The sequence below is a fragment of the Ursus maritimus genome, unplaced genomic scaffold, assembly GCF_017311325.1.
Source record: "Ursus maritimus isolate PB19 unplaced genomic scaffold, ASM1731132v1 scaffold_28, whole genome shotgun sequence".
Taxonomy (NCBI): Eukaryota; Metazoa; Chordata; class Mammalia; order Carnivora; family Ursidae; genus Ursus; species Ursus maritimus.
The window spans coordinates 10,585,789-10,607,124 of NW_024425341.1; the positions used below are offsets into that span (position 1 = coordinate 10,585,789).

Here is a 21,336-nt window from a genome sequence, read left to right on the forward strand (position 1 = left end):
ATTTAAGTGGGAGAGGGGCGCCTGGGTGGCTCAGTCGTTAAGTGTCTGCCTTGGCTCAGGGCGTGATCCTGGGATCCTGGGATCGAGCCCCGTATTGGGCTCCCTGCTCTGCTGGGAGCCTGCTTCTTTCTCTCCCACTCCCCCTGCTTGTGTTCTCTCTCTCGCTGGCTGTCTCTCTGTCAAGTGAATAAATAAAATCTTTAAAAAAATAATAAATAAATAAATTTAAGTGGGAGAATATTTTGTTACTGGTAGGCCTTTAATTTTTTCAGAAGATATTTCACTTATTAGTACAATCTAATTCCCAGTCGTTTCAAATAATTAGTAATTAGGGTATTTGAGGCATGTGGAGTGAACCAGGGGGAGTGGAGTAAAAGATGAGGTTGGAAAGTTGGAGAGTGGTACTGGGAGAGATTTTTTTATGGCCTTCTACATCGTTATAGAGACTTAGCTTTTACTTAGAGTGAGATGAAGAGCCGTTGGAAGATTCTGAACAGAGGACCGGTATATCTAACTGGTATATTTTAACAGGATCATTACTACTATGTTGCATGGACTCTGAGGGGATCAGGCTGGAAGCAAGAATGCCAAGTAAAAGGCTGTCGCAATTCAGCCAGCTGAGAGAGGATGGGGACTTAGACCAGGCCAGTGGCAGAGAAGTGATTGGATTCTGGAGATATTTTGGAGATAGTGCCAACAGAAATACTCTCACTGCAGTGAGCATACTGTGTGAGAGAAAGATGGTAATCAGGAAAAACTCGAAGTTTTTGACCTAAGTAATGAAAAGGATAGAGTTGCTATTAACAGCAGTAGGAAATTGTTCGTTGTAGGTGTTGGAGGGAATACTAGAAGCTCACTTGAGGACATGACAAGCATGAGATGTCTCCTGTATATCCTTGTGGTGATGTCAAATAGGAAGTTAGATTATGAGAGTTGGGAGTTCAGCATAGAGGACTGAGCTGGAGATATGTTTGAGGAGTCGTCAATGTATGAAGTTTATTTAAATCCGCGAGACTGCATGAGATCACCAAAGGAAAGAGTATAGATACTGAAGAAAAGAGATTTAAGGGCATAGTCCTGGAGTACTCCAATGGCAAGAAAACGAGAAGCGACCAGAAAAAAAGACTAGGGAGTAACCAGTGAGGAAGGTCTTGGTGTCCTAGATACCAAGGAGAAAAATAGTTCAAGGAGGAAGTGATCAGCTCTGTCAATAGCTAAAGTAAGGTGAAGACTGATAAATGACCACTAAGAAATAACTTCAAAGTGTATAAGATACTTAATAAGGTGATAATAAGTAGTAAGTACTATTTGTCGTGCTTTTTCTGTGTGATACTGTTTTAGGTGCTTTATACGGTTTTCTGTCATCCATAAAATAGCCTTAAATGGTAGGAATTACAATTCTCATTTTACAGACGTTGTAAGGCAAGGCTCCAAGACACTGAGAAATTAGTCCAAAGTCATATGCCTTATAAATTTGCCAAGCAAGAATGCAAACCCCAAATGTAAAAGCCTTTATTCATCTGCTCATATTGTGCCACCTGGACTTACGTTAAGGTTGCAGCCACAGCTTTTGAACAGGGCTGTCGCTTGTCACTGTTTTCACTCTGCATGTATGTGTAAGGTGAGTTAAAGCTGTCTTACATGCTTTATTCTGTGCTGCAAATCTATATCATAAAAGGCAAGGATAGATATGTATGTTTGTTTTTTCTTATGGCCTGATTCCAAGAAGAAAACTTTGGATTATGAGATTTCCTTAAGTAAGAATTCTTTTTTCTGTAAACGTTTTACAATATGAAATATCAGCCATAACATTCTCTTAAGAAGAAAACAGTAGTTTTTGTATTTGCAATTGTTCCATACTTTATCACTCCTCATGCTTGGCTTTTAAAATATTCCAATGAAAAATCTGTTTTAAAGAATAAACCTAGGATGTGCAGACTGGTGGTGATTGCTGGCCTGTGTGTGATGACGTCTTAAATGTTTGCTTCTGGTGTTTACTAGTTTACAACCACCACAAAATTATCAAGTAACGTGTGAATATTTTACAAATGGGTCTGCTTGATTTCTTCCAAAGCCTACATGACACGGTGTTAATTATCCTAGCATTCAGAAAATTACTTTTATCATTACTTTGCCATTTGGCAATTGAGGTGTAAAGTTGGCACTGTGTGTTAGCTATCCGTTAAATTTAGCCCTAGACCACATGATTTTAATTGCTTTGCATCAGAAGATAGTATTTTGGTATATAATGTTTAGATGCTAAACTTTATACCTATTGAACTTTTTTCTAGAGAAAAACCTCTGGGATCTTAGTAGTGTATGCTTGTTCAAATCATCCTTTGTCCTTAATTTTTACTTTTTCTTTTTGCTTTCTACCATTTCCTCAAATTTATTGCATGCATTTTACAGATTTGTATGTGCCTTCTAGTGATGCTATCAAGTTTGCATAATTAGCATCCACATTGGAACTACTACTTGGAAAGGCTCATCTAGCTTATTCTGTACTTTCTCTCCCTGCGAATTTATCTACTCCCTTAAGAACTCAGCATCTCTACGTAGGCGCTGCTACCATTTTGCCAGCTGACACTGTCATTATCTCTCTCCTCCATTAGTCCTGCAGTCTTCAATTTGGGTCTTCTCCCATCAGAGTTGTTCCCCACCCCCAGTTGATTCTCTATGGAATAACTAGAGCAATCTTTCCAAAACGGCAGTCTAAGTAATTTCTGCTTCAGATTCATCAGAGGTTTCCCATTGTTCTTAGAGTCTCCCCCAGTCTCACATACTACACTTAGCCACTGAATTTTTTTTAGTTCCTCCCTGTCGGGTGGGTATTAATATGTGCTCTTCATACTACCCAGAATAAAGTTCCCCATCCTTTTGCCTCAGTGATTTCTCTTTATCCTCAAGCCTCCCCTTAGGAAACAGTTCTTCTGAGAATCTTCCCTAACCCCAGTCCCTTCCGCTGGCCTCCAGAGTGGTTTAGGTGTGCAGCCTCTAGCCTCGTATGACATCGTGAACTTCTTCCCTTCCCACAGTATTTGTCACATTTAATAGTAATCGTCTGCTTTCTCTAATTGATTCCTCAGAACCTAGACTTTTGTCTCCTCATCTTTGGCCTTCTGAAGAATTAGTATATGTGTGTTTCATTTAGGGACTCATGTTTTGGAAGACTGAGAAAACTCATAAAGGCAAAGTATTGAGACTTTCTTGTTTACTAGGCGACCCCTAGCACTTAACATGCTGCCAAATACATTGCAGACACTAGAATATTTTATTTTTTAAGACTTTATTTATTTTAGAGAGAGAGCACAGGGACAGGGAGGGGCAGAGGGAGAGGGAGAGAGGGTCTTAAGCAGACCTTGCTCTGAGCACGGAGCCCGATGCAGGGCTTTATCTCACGACCCTGAGATCATGACCTGAGCCGAAACCAAGAGTTGGATGCTTAATTGACTGTACCACCCAGGCACCCCAACCAACGCTGATTATTTTAAATGAATGCCGGTGATGACCAAATTTGTGTTCAGCCATCACCACTCCTTGTATTCTAGTTAGTCCTGTAATCTCTATGGTATCAGCCACTTCAAATTCAATAAACCCAAACCTCAAAATCTTTCCCTCTTGCTTCCTCTTTTCCCCTCTCTTCCCCTTCCCAACCTATATCCTTCCTTTCTTTTCATCTGTCACTGACATTTTTGAACCAGAACTGCTGTACCCTTTACTACCTACATCAGTTATCAGATTCTGTCAGTTCTGCTTTCTAATAGTTTTTGACACTCCTCAACTCTGTTTCTTTCACAACTGCTTTATTTCAAGCCTCCTATCACTTCCTACCTTGTCAATTACAGAGTCTTCTAATTTACCTAATTAATGTAATTTAGAAACTAAATATGTAACCATTTTCAAAGCACTATAAATAATTTTTAGTCTCAATGATTTTTTAAAAATCCAGAAACTAAATATTTTTTCTCATGTTTTATCCTTCTAAATAAACAGTTCAGGTGTGTGTGTGTATGTATTCATCCATTTGGGGACTTTGTTCATTTTTAAGAATAAGAAGAACTGTTATACTAAATCAACTATATATGAACAAAATTTTGTGAAAGTTTCTTAATATGAAACTTTTTTGTGCATCAGTAATGAAGATGTCACTTTTTTCATAAAACGTGAAATGTCAGCTAAGTCCTGTAAAAGAGCTTACTGACTTCTTGGCCAGACATCCAAAGCAGTCATTGTCTCTGGAGGAAGCTTCCCTACTGCCATGGAAAGTCCAATTCAGTCCTGAAGGTGGGCCAAGATGGAGTAACAGAAACTAGTTTTACCTTCCCTCTTGGGGGGGAAAAAAAAAAAGCTAAACAAAATATCTGAAACGATGGTTTTCAGAAACCGGACGTCAGGCAGTCCATGGAAGTGATCCCTGAGAGAGAAGCATTAGATAAGTTGAGTTGTGTGATTGCTCTAGCTTACTGCCTAGAAAGCATTTCCAGTCCTTCAATCAGAGAGAGGAAGCCCTGGAGGAGCCCAGTGGTCTCCCTGAGATGAGAAGGTGGAATTAGGAGTTTGGGGAAACTGTGTGGCAAGAGTTAGCAGGTAGAGGGCCATTGAAAGGAGAGCTACACGGAGAAGAGAACAAACTTCCCCCAGCTGTCTTCAGCTGAGTACTGAGGTTAACAGGAGTCTGAGGAAGCCACACGGGGTGGTCAAAAGAACCACTGAAAGAATTAGAGGTAATAACCCTGGCAAGTCAAGTCACACGGCATCTGTGATCGTTTCTGTTGCTACCAGCCAGAGTGGACAAACTTCCTAATCCTCAGCTACCATAGGGTCCTCAGAAGGGTCATACCTCACTGGAAGGGGGAAATTAGTCCTAGTCTAAAGGCTGCTCTGGTTCTGTTTAACAACGCTTAAAAATAAGCTTTGAAAGCAATATATATAATTGGAGTCCCTAAAGAGAGAATGGTGGGAGAGGGGGCAGAAAAAAATATTTGAAAAAGTAATAGCAGAATATTTTCCAAATTTGGTGAAAACTATGAGCCACAGATCTAAGAAGCCCAGCAACCCCCAAGCATCACAAAAGGAGGAGGAAGAGGAGCAGCAGCAGAAGGGTATACCAAGGGCCTTCACAGTCACAGTGCTTAAGGCCAGTGATAAAGAGAAAACATTCAAGTATCCAAAAAAGAAGCCACATGTACAAACAAACAAACATAGGATGTTGGCAAATTTCTAGTCCAAAATGATACAAACCAGAAGATAGTGAAGCAGCATCTTCAAAATATTAAAGGAGGGGGAGAAACCGTTTTGAAAATAACTTGAAATTTCCTGGCAGTATTATTTGCAATAACATTCGACATGTGTCTGGAAGCAGAAATTTGGATGGGCAAGTTGTTTAATGGTACAGAAATTTTAATCATCTGTTTTTATATGGCATTTTACATTTTAGAAGTGTTTATCTATGAAAGAAAACTTTCTCTTAGCACATTTTTGAGGTAGCTGGGATGGATGATTTTATCTTGTAACACTTGAAGAGGCTGATGAGATGAGGTGATCTGACTTTCAGAGTTTCATAAGATCAGGAATATCAGGTTTCCTGACTTCCTCTTTGGGACTCTCTTCTGTTCTACTTGGTCTCCTCATTATTAGCTGTGTACTGCTCAAAACTATTACCTAAATGTAGAGACTGTTAGAATATATAAAATGTATGGCATGCCTTGAACGCAGTAATAGTGCAGTATTTAGTGACTCTTTTATATCCTGCCATTTATAGCATATGAAGAAAAGAAATTGAGAATCTTACTAAATATCAGGGCCCAAATAGAAGACAGGAAAAATGAGAGAACATTAAGGTATATTAGACCATATGTGAAAAGCTGTGACAGTATTTAAACTTCAAGTAAATGAGCAAAGGTGGAAAAACTGCTATGGTGGCAGAGAACCTTTTAATTAATGTTGTTTCCTTGAAAAAGAAAAGTTTGATTATTTTAATTACCATATTAAATATGAGCAGAGAACCTTTTAATAACTTGGTTCAAATCAATGTGGCAGAAATTAGTTGGGAAGAAACTGTATTTTCTATTTATGCTACATATACAGTACATAAAATAGAAGAATTAAATGCTATCTTGTCAAATGTCATTGCATCCAATACAGCAAATTAATTTTGAACCACTGCCAACAGCCACACGAAATGAATATGGTCCATTGTCCTTTTTGTCGCCACTAAAGTTTCTTCAAATTGTTCTTTAGAGAGGCTTTTCAGCGTTCTTATTCAAGAGAAGTTTTGAGAGCCAGCTCTGTAGGGAAGGACTTATGCTAGAATTAGGATGGAAACGCTCAGACTTGAAAAGTGGGCAGGATTTAAGTAGGATAAGGAAGAATGTTTTTGGTTACGAGGACTATGAACCCTGACAAGTCTTTTCAGAATGCTGAGAATGGTTCCTGTTGGAAAGAAGTAAGAAATCAAGGAGAGAAGGTCGGGTAGGGCTAGATTACTGAAGGCCTTAAAAAACAAGTCGGAGAAATAGGTGAATGACACTGAAGTTAGAGTTTCCTTCTGAGGTGAGTAATTGTCTCTCATCCAGTTATGACATGTGACCTTCCGGCGCTTCAACTCAGCGATTTCTCTGTGTGTTAGATTTTACTGTGTTTCAGTCTACGTAATCACCGATGAAATGACAAAGCAAGACTGATTTATCTCAGGAGGGGTTGTGTTTTTCTTTTCCATCTCTAGTCCACCCCTCTCCACCTAGCCGCGGGCTACAACAGAGTTCGGATAGTGCAGCTGCTTCTCCAGCATGGGGCTGATGTTCACGCAAAAGACAAAGGGTAGGTGTGTCCACTTATCCCCTTGCGTGCTTTCCCCCCGGGGGCCGTTATGCTTTGTTTTCAGCATCCAAAACACTAAAGTTTTTGCACACTGGACAAAGTCACATATCTCATTTCTTTACAGCTTTGTGTAGTATTTTAAGAATGTTTGCAACTTTGGTTTGAAAACTGCATTTTCATGTTCTTATTAAAGAGGCTTTCTCATGGTAATGGCCTAAATTAGTTAAATTTTGTATTTCTATTATTTGAAGTTAAAATTTGCTTCCCTCAATTACATTTATTATTTTGCAACTCAAATGGCATTCCAGAAAGGGAGATAAAGCAAATTGAAAATTCTGATAAGCCAGTAACATGGCTGTCCTATTCACCTGGTATGTAGGAATCATCTTTTATTAATAAACCAAAATCATAAGTTTATAATATTCTAATTTGGTTTTTATCCTGATAAAATCTTGGACATCTGAACTGAGAACACTTACAAAGGTTGGTATGGGAATGGAGGGAGAGGGGAGGGACTACTAAGAAAGCAATGAAGTCACTTATTTAATGAAGAGGTGAATTTTAGAAAACTTTGTACCCATTCCCTATCTAGTCTTCAGGGGACATATGAAGTAGGTCTGCTCCAGTGTAATAGGTTAACATTTCTCCTTAAGATCTAAAAGATAATTGACCTTACTGTCCAGGTAAAGTAGGTCCCTATTAACACTTCTGTGATTGGCAGCATAAAGAAGAGAAGCCCTGGAGGGAGGAGGGTTTCTTTCACTTTGCCCCCTCTCCATGTCAGAAAACATAGAAATGAAGATACAACTCGGTATTTGAGGCAGTGATCAGAGAGGGAATCGATCCTTTCAAATCTGCTCTTCTTGATACTGCTGCTCCCTTGCCGGAGCCAGCTGTTGTGCCGAACGTGAATGGTGGCCCAATAGCGTAGGGGCACAATGCCTGCCGCTCTTGCACAGCTTGGTTTCCTAATGCATGTCCGAAAACAGATGGGTGTACACTAGGTGAGTCCTCCAGAGAAGTACACCACAAAAATCAGGGTTTTTGGCTCATGCAGAATGACACTTGGAGATGCAAGTTCGAGTAGTTCGGATATTTCATTCTTATGCTGGAAATTACCTTCAAAGTGAAATAAAATGCTAGGAATATTTCACCTCACTCTCAGGTCACATTTTTCTATGATACTTGATCTATAAAGCCTGCAGCGGTCAATTAGCACATGTTCTTCCTTTCACTTAAATACTTTTCTAATTGGTATTTTTATCATTATATTTAAGGATTATATACACAAGACACAAGGTAAATACAAAAGGTTAAACATTAGCTATGCTTTGTATCCTCTTATTAAATACTCTAAGGTATTTTTAATATAATGGTGTTGGAAATTATTAGAATTTTGTCTTTTAGCGCTTCTTGGGTAAATGACCATATGTTATTTGAAGTTGCAGTACTTTAATTTGCCTTTCTTCATCTAGTGGACTTGTGCCTCTTCATAATGCGTGTTCGTATGGACATTATGAAGTCACAGAACTACTACTAAAGGTAAGAGAGATTTTATTGAATAGTACTTGCTTTTTTTCTAACTTGTCATAAGTTTTCATGTGATTTGTGGGCCAGTTAAGGGTTTTAAGAAAATAAAATGTTTTTAAAAAATATTACTGGTGCCTTAAAGTTTTTAAAACATTCACCTTATTTTAAACTCTTTTTAAAAGCTAAAATTAAAGAAACTAAAATACTTACTGACATTTCAAGTCATAACAGAAATTTATAGTGAAATAAAGATCTTCTGCATTTTATTTGATCCAGCAAAATGATCACTGACCTAAAACTTTTCTTCTCGATTCAGCATGGAGCTTGTGTCAATGCTATGGATCTCTGGCAATTCACTCCACTCCATGAGGCTGCGTCCAAGAATCGTGTGGAAGTCTGCTCTTTGTTACTTAGCCATGGTGCCGATCCTACATTGGTCAATTGCCATGGCAAAAGCGCTGTAGATATGGCTCCAACTCCTGAGCTCCGGGAGAGATTGACTTGTATGTATTTCTGTCCCGAACTCAACATTGCTTATTGTCAATTAGAGTATCTCATTTTTGTTTAGTTATTAAACTGGTGTTTTGTCCAACTTACAACCTTCTGTTCTTACACATATACTAGTTTACAATCCTCATTTCTGATCCTGTACTTTTCGTTTCAGGCTAAAGAGGGTGAGTCAATCAATAACCATTCATTGCGTGCTTACTAAGTGCCAGGTACTGGAAATACAACAGTGTTCAAACCAGAAAAAAACTCTCCGAGCCCACAGAGTTTATATTCTTGTACTATGGGTAATATTTGGTATCTAATGTTACTGAGCACTCACCGTTTCTCAAGCCCTGCAGGGTTGTACAGTCATGTTTTATAACATGTGTTTTATAACACACATATTGCTTATGTGTGTTATAACCCAAGTGCAATCACTTGCCCAGTTTGAATGAGAAGCTTTTTATGATTTGGTGGAAGTAATCTCAAATGCTGATACATATTACCTATATATACATATGCGTGTCTTTTAGATAAACTTTTTGTTTTGGAATAGTTTTAGATTTACAGAAAAATTATAAAAATAGGACAGAGAATTCTCATGCATTCCATATCCAGTTTGCCCTCCTATCAACGTCTTACATTAGTATGATGTACTTGCCATAATTAATGAACCAGTATTGATACATTATAAACTAAAGACCATACTCTACTCAGATTTCCTCAGTTTTTACCTGCAGTCTTTCTTCTGTTCCAGGATCTCACTCAGGATACCACATTTACTTGTCATATTAAATACTGAGATATATTTAATTCTACATGTGGGCATTGCAGGTTTAAATTAAAGTAGGCATCACCTACCTAATATTTAACTGGTCCCCTGGTTGGTATTCTCTCTCGGGAGTCTAAGAATCAGGTAACTGGACTTAAATGCCTGAAGAAAATCTTTAAATGATAACTTAAGAAAACGGCAGAGTCAAATTGATGGTAACATCATTTAAACTTAAGCAGATTTTAAACTGGTTTATGTTAAACAGGAAGAGTTGCAATTTTCATCTTGTTTAACTAGAAATTTAAACTTGTTTTGGTACTGGAACAGATGACATCAACGAGATTACAGGCCAGCACAAACCAGATTATAACTGGGCAGATGTCTTAGCAGTGAATCCTCGTAGAAATGCCTTTATTCTCCCTCCCACTCGTATGACCCTTGTCGTATGTTATCTTGCATTATATAGTTCCTTCTTCGATGTGTATGTTCTGTCTTCCCAGTGAAATTTAAATTCTTAGACTTTTCGTTTTATTATTGTCTTCTTAGCACCTGCAAAATGCTTTGTTACCTAATAAAAATGTATTGATCGTACTTGAGTTTGGGCCCGATCTACCTACCTATCCCCAACCCAGCACAGTGCATTGTGCACTATGAGCAGCAAGTTTATTGAATTGAATTGAACTCAAAACTTTTTTTCTTAATCTTTTTCTAAATTTCCTTCTTTTAGTTCATACCCAGGGCTCAGCTTTATCTCCATGTCGCCTTTCACTTCTTTTTCCTTTCGAACATTTTGCCAATTATGCATATTATTATGAGTTTTTATAGTGTATTTCACTTGGACTATCTGATTCCACTGTACACATTACGATTTAATGGAAATTTGTGTAGTTTTGTAAAAGAAGTTTCCTGATTAGAGTATTTTTCAACCTTCTCAGTATGTTTTATTTTATTAAATAAGATTCTACCAAAGAATTATTTGAAGAAAAGGATTTAACAAAGTTGGAACTTCTCTAACTATGGTTTTCATCATCATGTCCATTGCCTTACACTAGGCATTCACAATTACAGAGTTCTTTTTAAGATAATTATACAAGAAACAAAAACAATAGTTTGATCATACCCGTGGTTATAGCATTTTCAGTACACACATTTTTTTTCCTGCTCTTCTCTCTCTCTCTTTTTTTAATGTGTTGTTTCCATAAAGCCAAATGAGCAAGGTAGTTTGGATTCTGCACATACTAGAGGTGAAAATGCTGAAAGTAGCTTTCATTCTTGTTTCAAAATGCATTTGAAAAGAGAAACTTTTAAGGCATTTTATAAGTATTAAGTTTTCAGGGTAAGTCTGAGTAATTTGTAGTTTTACTGCCTTCTTTTTAGCTACTTAAGACTTCCTTGAAATTTTTAAAAACAAACCTTTATGGAACCTTTGCATTTAGAGGGACCATTACATTGTTGATAGATTTTCCATTCTCTGAGTTTTTTTTTTTTCTTGAGTATAGGTCAATAAAATATTTTAAACTTGAAAGTCAATTTGGGCAGAAATCTTCACTTTTTTTCTGAAGAGCAAAGAAAAGGAATATTTTACTTCTTGTTATTTGAGAAAATATCATGATGTTTAATTGCATTATTACATCATAATTTCTTGATTTCCTTAGTACTGCAGTCTTATTGTGTATGTTTTTCATAAATTTGCCCATTTAATTTTTTTCTGAGTACCTTTCCTGAACTTAAAGGAGTAATTGAAAAAGTAGAATTGCTTTTATAATTTTGATATTCATAGAACATTTGTCATTAGAGAAAAAGCCAGTATGATTTGAACTCAATTTAAATTTTTCTAGATTGATGACCAAAGCAAAACTGTACTTTTTGTTTCAAATCAGTTCTCAGTACATCTCTTTCCTTTGTAGTTGTCAGGATCCTCCTCCGTATGTATGGCAGTTTGTAATTCTTTCACTTGATTTGCCCCTAATTTTGTCATTAAAATGAAAATCTATAATTATGTTATTTGAAAATACTAGTTTACTTTTATTTCATTTGAACTTGACTTTGAGTTTCAGAATTTTGAAATTCCTATACTTTGAGGAATTTAGCAATGATAAGGTGCCACTAAACAGGAAGTTTTATAAAAATGGTTTTTCCCCTGAACCTGCTATGACTTATAAATACTCAGAACTCACGCAACAAATTGAATACATACTATACTATAATTTCAAGCAGTATACTAAGTGATAGGACTACTATAGCAAATAAGGTCATGTTATATGTCCTGTGATAGAAGGCCAAATGCAAGTGCAATGGACTTCATAAGAAGGAATCCTGACCCAATAATGAGGAACATGAGGAAGGCTTTATCCAGAGTATCCAAACTGAGACCTTGAACAATAATAGTAGTTATTAAGGCACCTGTGTGTCTGTGTGTCTTTCTCTGTCTTTTGAGGGACAGAGGGAAGTAAGATGAGGAACTCAGGAGAGGAGAGAGAGGGGGAGAAAGGAATAAGTAGTAGGCAGGGGCAAAGGGCTGTATGGGCCAAGGATTGCTATGTAATGTATTAGGTTACATGTCATTTGTATCTTTTTAGAACAATTGTCAACTTTTTGTTAGCAAGCGGTCATATCAAAATACAAAACAAAATTGTAAAATAGAAAATATGACTATAAGTTTTTAATTAGAGTATTGGATTTTTATTTATTCCCTTAATTTAGAAATCACTTTTGAAAAAATCTCTACTTATACAAATAACAAATAAAATATTAATTGTTCTTTGAAAAATTATCAAACTCTGCACTTCCCCATATTTCAGTTCTTCCCTTCTCTATGCTTAAACTATTACTATTTTGGTGAATATTTCTCTAAGCGCCTTTTTGGTACCATTTCTTATAATTAATTGTGGTGGCAATGGTAGTAGTAACAATACAAAAAAATTGGGTCGACCTGTCTTTCCTCTCTTACTACTTGAATTTTCATTTTATTATATATACTTTTATGATATATGTAGAGACCTGTCTTTCTTGTTTAAGAGAGTATTCCAGTGTATATGTGTTTATAACTGGTTTCCATTTGGTGGACATTTTTGGTTGCTTGTTTTAAAACTTAGCTGGAGTGAGTATCTTTGTATGTGTATCTTTATGAACTCTGAGAGTATAAACCAGTTGTATTTTAGAGCATACATTTTTCAAAATTTTTCATTAACTATACATCCTTTGCACCTTTATCATCATATCAATCTGTTGCTGCTATTGGTAAAATACCAGCAATAAGTAAAATTAATAATTTTCTGATTTGTAATCATGCTAAAATGATTCTTACAGATTTTAAATCTTTTATGTCAACCATTATTTCATTAACAGATGAATTTAAAGGTCATTCTTTACTACAAGCAGCCAGAGAAGCAGACCTAGCCAAAGTTAAAAAAACACTCGCTTTGGAAATCATTAATTTCAAACAGCCACAGTCTCATGAAACTGCACTGGTAAGATTTTATTGTTAATCCATTCCTTAGGTCTGTAATAATAGTGGAGGCACAAAGTATGATTTTCATTTCAGAAACTTCAAAGTAACTTTAGTATCTAACATGCCAGGAATTTCCATTTGAACGTTAGTTGCATTGATTTTTAAATTTGGTTCAGGAGATGATTGCGTTCATGGGTGAGGGAATAGACATTTGCTCACCCTTGATTTGGGAATATTTTTACCTTTGTCTTTACCCAACCATATTATAACAAATCTACTTTTGTGATCAATTCTTTCATAAAATAGAAGATGTGATTTTCTTTTTAGAATCTTTTTTTTTTTTTTATGGTTGCTAGGTAAAGACTATTTGTTTTCTGTAGAAGATTAAAGTATTTTTTGTTTTGTGATCAATTCTTTCATAAAATAGAAGATGTGATTTTCTTTTTAGAATCTTTTTTTTTTTTTTATGGTTGCTAGGTAAAGACTAAATACTAAAGTATTTTCAAAAGTACTTGCATCATCCTTTGGAGCAATTATCCAAAGAATTATTCTTAATTTTCCAGAGAATTACTACATTCGTTATAGAAAAATGGTAAGATGATGAATTTTTTGTTCCAGACTGTACAAATTGTTTTGTAAACTATTCATGTTTTTTCTTCTAATGTATTTTCAGAAAGATTAGCTTATTTTCCTTGTCATTGACCACATTAAGTTTCAGGTATAGGACTGGTAAAATCATTCCTGAATTCAGAATTTAAACATACATGATAACTCTAGCACAGACCTGTAAATATGCTTCAGTTAACATTCCCACATATATCTGGCAGAAAAAAAGTCAAGCCGTAGTCAGTTCTTGCTGAAAACAGCATTGAAAGAGTCAACAAACTGAAATGGGCCAACTGTATGTACACTTAAAATACATGGCTCTCAAACTGGGGTTCAGATACATTCAAGCTCTCCAGCATTATGCCAGGAGATACTCAAAGCAGCAGAGTAAACCTGACCTGCTTTTTTGGAGTGTTCGTTTTATTCATTAATAAGTTAGGTTTTTACTCTTAAAATTTTAATACAAACTTAATATAAAACAAAGTTGAATACAAAAATTGTGTAAATATAGGATAAAACATAAAATTTCTGAGAGTACTTCTTCCTCTAAGCTCCTTCATGTCTGTTGCCTCCTTGCCTGTCCCTGGGCTTATAGGCTTGTATAGTGCTAGGAGTAGCTCTGGGGCAGAGTTTGAGAACTGTTGATTTAGCTGGCTGACAACCTAATGAAGGATTGACTAATTCAGGTAAGGATATTTGTAGCTTTGGAGAGGCTGCATTCTGATGCCTTCAAATAAATATATGTTGGATAATTACTTTTTGGCCAAAGGAAAAGAAACAAAGTCTCTCTTAATGCTTAACTAAGATAATTTCACCTTGGTTTAAAGGCTTATGTCTTATACTTCCAGTATATTTAGGAAGAATTTGATCATCTCTATAATGTAAAGTATATAAATATGTTTTGACGGAACAGTGTTCTAAACAGTCAGCAGATGCTATTTAATTCCAAAATCTACTTTTAAATAGAAGTTTATTTTATTAACTTAGTTGTGTTTACTTTACAGCACTGTGCTGTGGCCTCCCTGCATCCCAAACGAAAACAAGTGACCGAACTATTGCTTAGAAAAGGAGCAAATGTTAATGAAAAGAATAAAGAGTAAGTGTAATCGCAGAGGGAGTTGTGCGGTTCTTAAAGGGGAAATGCAACAAAAGTTAGGAAATTTTCCTTTTCTCTTCTCCATAGTTTCATGACTCCCCTGCACGTTGCAGCAGAAAGAGCTCACAATGATGTCATGGAAGTTCTGCATAAGCATGGAGCAAAGGTAAGACACACACCGGAAATAAAAAGTCAGACGTGGGATTGAGTAGCTAGCTGCTCTTAAGGCTCTTACTATTCTCTCTGATTTTCCCGGAGAAATGAATTTTGTAAAGGACTGTTACTGTGTATTTGAAGTCACCTATTCTCTTTTAAAGCTGATTTAAATCTTTTTTTTTTAAGCTGATTTAAATCTTGTTACTAATTAAAAATAATTACCTGTGTTCTATTGTACTTTACTGTCATTCTTCTGTAAAGCAGTAAAATGTAGCTACAGTCTTATCATTCAAAGTACATTTACCTTTACATTGTTTTACAATAATAGTGGAATTGATAGATTTTGATGGTTTATCAGAGAATAATTTATGTAAATGATAGTCAGAATATTGCTACTTATTCTAAAGAACATTTTTGTTCCTTCAAACTGGTAGTGATGATAATTTTCTCAACCTCAACACTAAAGAAATATGAATTTGGGGTAACCATTTTTCTTGGCATTGTCTGAAATTATGAATTGCTTGAGGGAGAAAGGAAGCAAACTGGTTGTTTTTCAGAGTTGACTTGAAATTGGAAATTTTTTAATCCTCATGCGTATGTATTTTAAAGCAGAAGTCTCCAAAGTAGACACATTGTGGAACATATAAGATGAGCCACTGGGGACGGGGAAAAAATACTAGAATTTTAATTTATTAAATAGTAATTTCCTTATTTCTGAATAAAGAAATTAGTGTCTACTAATATTTAATACACAGATTCATGCTGGCTCCCTCATTAGGTCCGTGTGTCAGCCTGTCTGAGTCAGCTCAAGGTGTCTCCTGAGGAAGAATGGGAGTCTGAGTAACAAGGGATTGACACTGACAAACTCACTCATCTGTTCACTTTCAACATGTTGTGACATATCTCACTCTACACATGCCCAAATGAGTAGATAACGTGGGTACCAACCTAAATGGTGGGTCCTTCAAAAATAACGTTGTTGGTAATCCGAGGGAATGACAATCTTATAGCATAAAGAGGTTACCTGGCTATTTCATAAATTGGTATTTTCAGGAATTGTCATACTTAGTTGTGCTTTTTTTTTTTTTTTTTTGATGAAAATAAGAGGGTTGAAAATTTGTCATCATCTGTAATGACAAATGACTGTAAGTATTTGTTACTTGTATGTAGGTGCTTTTTTAAAAAAAGAAACCTAATCAAACCCTTGAAGGCAAATATTTTAGAGTAAATGGGAAAGTGACTGCATTTTTAAAGAAACTTTAAAAAATGAAGACATTTGAGAATAGATTTTTAGAAAACGTCCACTGTTTTGTGAAATTTTTTTGCCAAAAAATGATGTAAATGTATCACCAAGCTGTTTTATCTACATATAATTAAAAAACTTGAAAACAGAATTTTCTAACCTGTTTTAAAATCTTTCTTAATTTGTGTTTGGGTGGTTTTTGAACCTATAAGAAAACATCAAGAAAGATGCAATTTGACTAGCAGAATTTCAATTAAAACCGTAGCATAATTAGTAAATTACATTAAAAATAAGCATTTTTATTTAGTAGGTATTGCTAACAATGCACTTTTTCCAGTGGCTGTATATGTCTCAGTCACATCTTTTGAGCTAATGTGGTCAATAGGACAAGCTATTGAAAGTGAACTTAATATCACACTGAAACCTACCTCACAATTTTTTATAAGATTTTTTTAAGGTGTTTTTTTTTTAATTGAGCCAAAAGATATTTTGTAAATTAGTGCTTAAAATATTTTTTAAATTTTTAATTGTTTCATCTCTTTCCCATCCTTTATAATTATCTTTTTATGTAAGCTTTACATGTATCTATTATGTATTAGTATAGCACTGTTTGTTACAATTTACAGATGAGCACATATATTTATTGAAAGGGTTCTCAGAACATTTTTTCACTCGTAAAGTTCACGATCCAAAAATTTGGATATCCTTGCTTTAAAAGGACCATTGGGTGTTTTTATATTAAAAAGTTGAGGTGAACTGGAACAAAAGGGAACAGAGTTCTACAGATTTATTACCTATTTTGAGGTACGTCTAGGACATTGTTATATAAATAAAGTCTTGTTGCTCTGTCAAGCAGAAAATAGTAAGCTAAGTGGGCTCTCTGCTATACTTAAGAACATTATATGTTTTTCATTGACCTATTTTTAAAAATAGCTTATAGCATTTATAATGTTCTTGAAAAACCATGAACAATGCCCTTCATTTTTGGAAAATACCTATTTGTTGTCTCCCATGAGTCATTTTGTTTCATGAAGTCTCAGTGAAAAATAACATTATTTTATAAGCTATCCCAGTCAGCATTACTTGAGGTCTGTGGTTCTCAATCTTTTTCTGTTCTTCATGTTCACAGTACATTCTCATCAATAATGTCTCTATCCATCAGTGAAGCACACGTAATTTTAAACAGCCTGTCAGTGATAGAGAATGACTTTTAGATAGTTCACCTTCCCTAGTCCTTCCACTACAGTTCATCTAAAATCGAGAACTCCTACTGTTAGGGACTTTAAAATAGAAAAAAATCATATCTAATCAGGATTATGAACCAATAAATACCAATTGCCATCCTCCCATACACTTAAACTCCCTGGTTCCAGGCAGGCTGCTGTCCTTCAGGGTTGGTTTATCTGGTGGCTAATGAGTTAGTAAAAATTAACTGTAAAAACCCAGCTTAGCTACTTACTGTTGAGCCCCAGTGTTTGCTTGCTTAGTGTTCTTTCTGGAGAACTCATGGTTTCAATTTGATTTTTGGACAACTTACGCTTTCCATTTGATTCTAAAAGCACCTTCTGAACGAGGGGCTTGAATTAGGACTCAGCCCTCATACTGTTTCCACCATCCTGCCTCCTGTCCTTCCTCATGTCAAGTTCCTAGCTAAGGCTAGTAAATCAGAAAAGGCAGAGAATTTGATAGGGAGATCTAATACCATTAACTAATTTGTCTGTCTTAGACAGAACTTAGTAATATTTACATAAGCCAAAACATTCTTTTGCTCAAAGCTTGATGATAAATATAAAGTTCAGTTTCGCTATACATGTTCAACTAAACATATTGTGAATATAACTTAGGCAGACATACTTTTCAGTTTACATTCCTCCACTTTCTAGTTTTGTGCACTTGAACTTAATTTCCTGGAACCTTAATTGACTCATCAGTGATATACGGGTGTTGATACCTCCTCTATAAGTATTTGTGTGTGTGCGCGCATGTGTGTGTAAAAATTAAATGAGCTATGTATATATAAGTATGTAGTTTAATACCTGGCATACAAGCAATACTTTGGTTACTTGTAAATATGAGCTTTGTATTTTTTCTGTGTTTGTCTTTCCAAACATATATTGCATATTTCCCTTAATTATCTTAATTTTTATATAAACCAGTTCCTTCATAATTTGTTTCGATCCACTACAAATACTGAAATGCAAAATGATTAAGACTGTGGGCTAGATACTGTGGAAGATACTATTTTGAAAGTTTATGCAACTACCAAACTTGAAGCTAATCCTGAATCCAATTTAGTGGCATTAGCAATGAAGAAGGAAGAGAAAGATGAAAGCCACTTATGAAGGAATAATTATATATATGGAAATGAGTAGGGCGTTAGAATGGACTTAGAAACTGGTGGTCGGTTCGGGGAAGTGAGAAAGCTAGAAAGAAATACTGGTTTCCTATGCCTTGATAATTTTGTACTTAGAGTTGATAAGATATAGGGACATGTAGACAACACTAGTGGTTGAAAATACAGCACCAGAGTATGAAAGACAGTCTAGGATTAGAGAGATCTTTTGGAAAGCCATCAATACAGTGATCACATGTTGCAAGGTCCTGGTAGAGAAAATATGGAGAGATGAGTTGAGAGTTAAGGAAAGGACCTTTGCAGATTACGTTTTTTAAAGAGCAGCCATGGGAAGAGAAAACTGACAGGTCTATCACATGTCTATTGAGTATAATAGGAGTATGAAGAAGGAACAGGTGATCGGTGCTGCAGGAAGAAATCAAGGTAGGCAATGCCATTTAACTGGGCAATTTTTATGTAAAGACTTTGACAGCTTTTGAAGGGGTGTTCCAAAGATATAAGAGTAGAGAATTATATTCATTAGGGTCTTGGCAATAAACAGCACACTCAAAGTGGGTAATTTGAGGAAAGTTTAATAAAGGAATTATACAAAGGTGGGCAAGGTTTAAGGATACGAGCAAGGGATAGCAGCAAGTGGGGAGACATTATCATCTTTGGGCCTGAAGGGGTAAGGAAAGGGAGAAGTCCCTGGGAAGCAGAAGATAGCTATTTGGAGAAGGCCCCTGACAGCACTTAAGTAGCCTTAGAGAGAGGTATATTTAACCCCTACCCCTCACACTCCTGCTCCCCACCGGTCACCTGCCATTGCCTCCCATTAGCAAAATGTAGCAAGAACTTAAAGGACCAAAAGAGCTCATTGATAGGATCCATATAAGTGAGTTTCCCAGGACACAGAGTAGGATGGAGGATAAATAGGAATCTGGACGGGCAAGCAGGCGATGTTCAGAAAAAGGATAGAAAACAAATGGCTAGTAAAGAAAGGGTTATAAGAAAATGCGGGGATTAGCCAACTCATTTGAAAAAATCTACTTCATAATTATAGTGGAGTAAATTTCTGTTTTTAAAAAAATTATTTCTCTCAACCCCCAGCTTTGCAAGATTGCTGTAAGTCCTAAATAGGAGAGACATGAAGATTTTATCCTTCGTATGGCAGGTTTTTTTTCTTATTGTTAGCTACGCTGGCATTCACTGCTACTGCTTTGTCTGCTATCATTAAGTGGAATTTAAGTCCCAGTTGCATAGGTATTATTACACCTAAAAATGAAAGGTTTAATTCAGAAGTGCTTTTCTTCATATATAAAAGCACTGCTATTTTGTCATTACTTGAGCATCTGTTAAATATGTGGAACATGGAGAAATTTCTTTTGATTGATCATTTGTCTTAATTTGACAGATTTATTTATATTGTATATAAGAAGAAATTGTGTCAGTAGTAATTGGCATTAAATGGGCTTATTTCTCACATTGAGAAGTGATGGAGAGTCTTTGCTCACTTTGGGGAAATGTGTTAGCTCATTATAAGGATTTGATTAATGCTTTTCTAGAGGTGGATTGATAAGCAGTTTCTATAGCCCAAAGATGTTAGATAAAATGCATTCGAAGCTATCGATTTCGGGCACCTGGGTGGCTTAGCCGTTGAGTGTCTGCCTTCAGCTCGGGTCATTATCCCGCGGTCCTGGGATCGAGCCCCGCATTGGGCTCCCTGCTCGACGGGAGGCCTGCTTCTCCTTCTCACATTCCCCTTGCTTATGTTCCCTCTCTTGCTATCTCTCTCTGTCAAATAAATAAATAAAATCTTTAAAAAAAAATAAGCTATGGATTTTAAGTTATCTCTTAGAGTTCAAATACCTGGAGTTTGAGCGTGTCAGCATAAAGAACAAAGGAGCCATTGTCTCAGAGACATTTTAGTTACCAGTAACAGATCAGTTGAATCTAGACTCAGCATAAATGGAATCTGTTTTATACTTATATAAATAATGTGCCTGCTACTTTTCTGAGAGAACCCATATTGTTATCCCATAGGAATAATCTATGGGAATTGTAGCTGAGATTCACAAAAGACTAGAACAAGGAATTTGTAAACCATTGGGTACCTTGACTGCATTCTCTATCTGTCTCTCTTTCTGCAGTTGTTGGGTTTCTTTTCTTTGTTGGTCTTTGTTCATCTGTTTCATTCTTCTTTTTATAGACTGTATGTTTGTTTTACTTCTCTATGGCCTAAATATGGCTTTGCAGCCCCTACTTTATGGGTCTTTGGCTTAGAAATATACCACCTGCAGCTACCGTCTCCTGAGTCTCAGGGATGAGAAGGGGAGAATCTGAATGAGGCTTCGGTTTGTGCGCACTGCAGCCATTGGATCGGCTACCACTAGTCTAATCAGCTATGCTCAGAGAGTTGTTTCTCAGACAGTTAGGGTATGTGAGAAGGTGAGTACCCTTTTAATAAGTTTGAGTTCAGTTAGTAAACAGTCTAGTTTCATGTCTTTCAAATTATATTGAAATTTAACTTCTTAGACAAATTCCATACTCCATAATGGGTTCACAACACATGAAGGGATTAAAAACCTTTTCAAGTGGGGTGCCTGGATGGCTCAGTCGGTTAAGCATCCGACTCTTGGTTTTGGCTGAGGTCATGATCTCAGGGTTGTGGAATCGAGCCCTGCATTGGGCTCCATGCTCAGCAGGGAGTATGCTTGAGATTCTCTCTCCCTCTGTCCCTCCCCCCACTTGTGCTCACTTGCTCTCTCTCTCTCTCTCTAAAATAAAAAATCTTTAAAAAAAAGAAAGAAAACCTCTTAAAGTGAAATATTGATTAGTGTAT

At 36.1% G+C, this 21,336-nt stretch overlaps 1 protein-coding gene and 1 long non-coding RNA gene across 3 annotated transcripts in view; one reads left to right on the forward strand and one right to left on the reverse strand.

Moving 5' to 3' along the window:
• TNKS (tankyrase) overlaps positions 1-21,336 on the forward strand; it is a 210,998-nt gene that overhangs the window by 133,245 nt on the left and 56,417 nt on the right. For both annotated transcript variants that reach the window (XM_040643270.1, XM_040643271.1), the window contains exons 6-11: positions 6,725-6,819; positions 8,295-8,361; positions 8,666-8,852; positions 12,959-13,080; positions 14,672-14,763; positions 14,851-14,929. In XM_040643270.1, the coding sequence (XP_040499204.1) occupies positions 6,725-6,819; positions 8,295-8,361; positions 8,666-8,852; positions 12,959-13,080; positions 14,672-14,763; positions 14,851-14,929 (642 nt within the window). The remainder of the gene's footprint in view (positions 1-6,724; positions 6,820-8,294; positions 8,362-8,665; positions 8,853-12,958; positions 13,081-14,671; positions 14,764-14,850; positions 14,930-21,336) is intronic.
• Positions 1-21,336, reverse strand: part of LOC121105647 — a 156,263-nt gene that overhangs the window by 109,024 nt on the left and 25,903 nt on the right. The gene's annotated exons all lie outside the window — the stretch shown is intronic.